This window comes from Nuphar pumila, chromosome 5 (genome assembly GCF_984573655.1).
Source record: "Nuphar pumila chromosome 5, dmNupPumi1.hap1.1, whole genome shotgun sequence".
In the NCBI taxonomy this organism is placed as follows: Eukaryota; Viridiplantae; Streptophyta; class Magnoliopsida; order Nymphaeales; family Nymphaeaceae; genus Nuphar; species Nuphar pumila.
This window is the reverse complement of record NC_143253.1, coordinates 20,537,057-20,540,328: the sequence shown is the minus strand read 5'-3', so window position 1 is coordinate 20,540,328 and position 3,272 is coordinate 20,537,057. Positions and strand designations below refer to the sequence as shown.

Genomic DNA, 3,272 nt, shown 5'->3' with positions numbered 1-3,272 from the left:
CCCAAGTTAAAAAGTAAGCTGCAAAATATGAGATTTTGGATTTGGTGTAGTTTGCCAAATTTCTTGGAGCCCACCACTAAATCATCAATCCTATCTTAGACCGAGGGTGCTGTCTTACTCGCCAATGGAAAATCCTCACCAACCATCAGTTTGACTTAAAGAGGAGCTCCAGCCGTGTTTGGCAGCGCACTTTTTTTCCTTGAAACCACCGACCGCTACCAACACCCACCTAGCAAACATATATATAAGTTCCTCCATCCCCTTCCTTTGGCTTCAGGGCCAGCCTCTCTCTCTCTCTCTCTCTCTCTCTCTCTCTCTCTCTCCACTTGACATATCCCCATCTCTCACCCCAGTCCATCTTTTCGTAAGACAGTCATCACCCTCCTTTTGCTTCGTTCCTAACAACCTCCCTCTCTCTCTCTCTCTCTCTCTCTCTCTCTCTCTCTCTCTCTCTCTCTCTCTAACATGGCCACCATGGCCATGAGAGCCAGCTCTCTCATCCTTCCCTTATTGCTTTCATTGGCCCTCTACTATGCAGCACCCCAATCCAGTGTCCTTTCTTCCCTCCCAGTTTCCTCCGCCACTTTGGCTATCTCTCTCTTCTGTTCCCTCTCTATCATCTCTGTATTGCTTGGCTCTGGTGAGGGTAACGTTCCTCCGGGCCCACTTGCCCTCCCAATCTTTGGCAATTGGCTACAAGTAGGCAATGACCTTAACCACAGGTTCCTAGCCAGCATGGCCAAGAAGTATGGTGACGTTTTCCTGCTCAAACTGGGTGTAAGGAACCTAGTTGTGGTCTCGAACCCAGACCTGGCTAAGGAGGTCCTGCACAGCCAAGGCGTCGAGTTCGGGTCACGCCCGCGAAATGTCGTGTTCGACATATTTACCGGGAACGGCCAGGACATGGTGTTCACCGTCTACGGCGACCACTGGCGAAAGATGCGCCGGATCATGACGCTGCCCTTCTTCACCAACAAGGTGGTGCAGCAGTACAGGGAAGGCTGGGAGAGTGAGATTGAGGAGGTGGTCAAGGACCTGATGGAGGATGAGAGGGTCAAGAAGGAAGGGCTGTTGATCAGGAGGAGGCTGCAGCTCATGCTGTACAACATCATGTACAGGATGATGTTTGATGCAAGGTTTGAGTCGATGGATGACCCACTTTTCCAGCAAGCCACAAAGTTCAATGCGGAGAGGAGCAGGCTAGCACAAAGCTTTGAGTACAACTATGGGGACTTCATCCCCATCTTGAGGCCATTCTTGAGGGGGTACCTCAACAAGTGTAGGGACTTGCAAAGCAAGAGGCTGGCCTTCTTCAACAATCATTATGTGCAACACAGAAGGTAAGTTTGCTCATTGGTCTTTTTCTTTTCCTTTTTTCTTTTTTTATGACAAGGAACCCATTAGGATCGAACCCGAATTGGCATCATTCGTTTCATTTATTTGCAGGAAAGTGATGGCTGCTAATGGAGCTAAGCATATTATAAAGTGTGCAATGGATCAGATCATTGAAGCAGAAATGAAGGGAGAAATATCAGAGGCCAATACCATATACATTGTGGAGAACATAAATGTGGCAGGTGAGAACTATCTTCTTATAAGTGCCCCCACAACCTAATGGATTGGAATGCTCTTGAAAACTGAAAATGATAACTGACCCATTGTGAGCCTGAAAAACAAGTCTAGATATAAGTTATCTGCTGCCACCTGTAAAGTTAAAAGCTTTCTTCTCTTTAAAATCTCCGTCTTTTTTTTGCAAACAAAAGTACTTCTTGGTTGGCAGCATGAAGAATTTGACTTGAGATTCTAAAAAGGGTCAACATTTACTTAGTCTTAGTGTATTGACCAATAAAAAGAAAACCTCCAAATAGCTCCATAGATTTAGCATTTGCAAGAGGTTGCTAGCCATTCTTAAAACTTAGGCCTTGAAGAAATAGCCATTATGCAAAAGACTAACAAAGTTTTGGAAACATGGTGCAGCCATTGAGACAACATTGTGGTCAATGGAGTGGGCAATTGCTGAGCTAGTCAACCACCCAAGGGTCCAAAACAAGCTCAGGGAAGAGATCTCATCTGTCCTCCAAGGAAGTCCAGTGACAGAAGGTGACCTGCAGAGGCTGCCTTACCTACAAGCAGTTGTGAAGGAGGCTCTAAGGCTACACACACCTATCCCACTGCTAGTGCCACACATGAACTTAGAGGACGCTAAACTTGGAGGCTACAACATCCCCAAGGACACCAAGGTTGTTGTGAATGCCTGGTGGTTGGCAAACAACCCTGAGTGGTGGAAGGATGCCTCCGAGTTCCGTCCGGAGCGCTTCCTAGAGGAGGAACAGAGTACGGACGCTATCGTCGGCGGCAAGGTCGATTTCCGATTTGTTCCGTTCGGCATGGGACGCAGAAGCTGCCCTGGGATCATCTTGGCACTGCCTATCTTGGGCCTAGTAGTTGGAAGGTTGGTTGCAAATTTTGAAATGTTGCCGCCTCCCGGCATGGACAAGATAGACGTATCCGAGAAAGGCGGCCAGTTCAGTCTGCACATTGCTAAGCACTCGACCGTCGTCTTCCGGCCAATCTGAGGATCTATTCAGATCTGTTCTACATTGAGTTGAGCCCTTGTTCTATGTCATTGTTATGTTCTTTCCTTCTCTCTGCTAGGAAATTCCTAACACTTAAGAAACTAGTAACTATTTATTTTGGATAGCACTTTATACAAAGAAATATATAATGGCACCATTACCTACAAACGTCTCCTATGCTCTGGTTTTTTTTTTATCCAATCCAACCTCATTGATGGTTGCAGCATGTTCAAAAGAGTGGGAACCAGCTCTTGGATCATGTTTTTTTTTGTATGAAAAGACGTGATTTTATGATCGGAAAAAGTGTCACAAATTCTAGGCCGGCACTTTTTGAAACCTTTTAAAATCCTACCTAGGTATCAAAAGCCTATCTCCACTAAGTGAAACATGTAGATGTGAAGGTTGGTTTTATTAAAAAACAACTAAAAAAAATGAAAAAAGGGAAAGTTTATAGGTAATGGCGACATGACCAAATGTGGCCTTGTAATGATGATATTGATCCACCGCTATGTCACCGTTAGAACCGTCTTTGATCATGTCTGAACAAGAGCATGCATTGGCATCATCTGAATAAAAATAGAAAAAAAAAATTGCAATTTGCAAGTTTTTTTTTATCTTATAGAGAAAGCTGGGGTTAGGCAGACCCCTACCAGTTATACAACCATACCATTTGAGGTTCCAACTTAAAAGTCCCAA

The 3,272-nt window shown here is 45.0% G+C and overlaps 1 protein-coding gene across 1 annotated transcript; it reads left to right on the top strand.

Moving 5' to 3' along the window:
- Positions 1–268: 268 nt before the first annotated feature.
- On the top strand, positions 269–2,744 carry LOC149837046 (taxane 2'-alpha-hydroxylase-like). Its single transcript, XM_090007222.1, has 3 exons — positions 269–1,340; positions 1,447–1,577; positions 1,978–2,744. The coding sequence occupies exons 1-3, from the start codon at positions 466–468 to the stop codon at positions 2,574–2,576; spliced, it is 1,605 nt and encodes a 534-aa protein (XP_089863348.1). The 5' UTR covers positions 269–465; the 3' UTR covers positions 2,577–2,744.
- The last annotated feature ends 528 nt before the right edge of the window (positions 2,745–3,272 follow it).

Coding starts and splice junctions, on each gene's coding strand:
- LOC149837046 (XM_090007222.1), top strand. CDS start 466: ATGGCCACCATGGCCATGAGAGCCAGCTCTCTCATCCTTCCCTTATTG. Junction 1,341..1,446: donor CATTATGTGCAACACAGAAG/GTAAGTTTGCTC, acceptor ATTTATTTGCAG/GAAAGTGATGGCTGCTAATG. Junction 1,578..1,977: donor GGAGAACATAAATGTGGCAG/GTGAGAACTATC, acceptor AACATGGTGCAG/CCATTGAGACAACATTGTGG.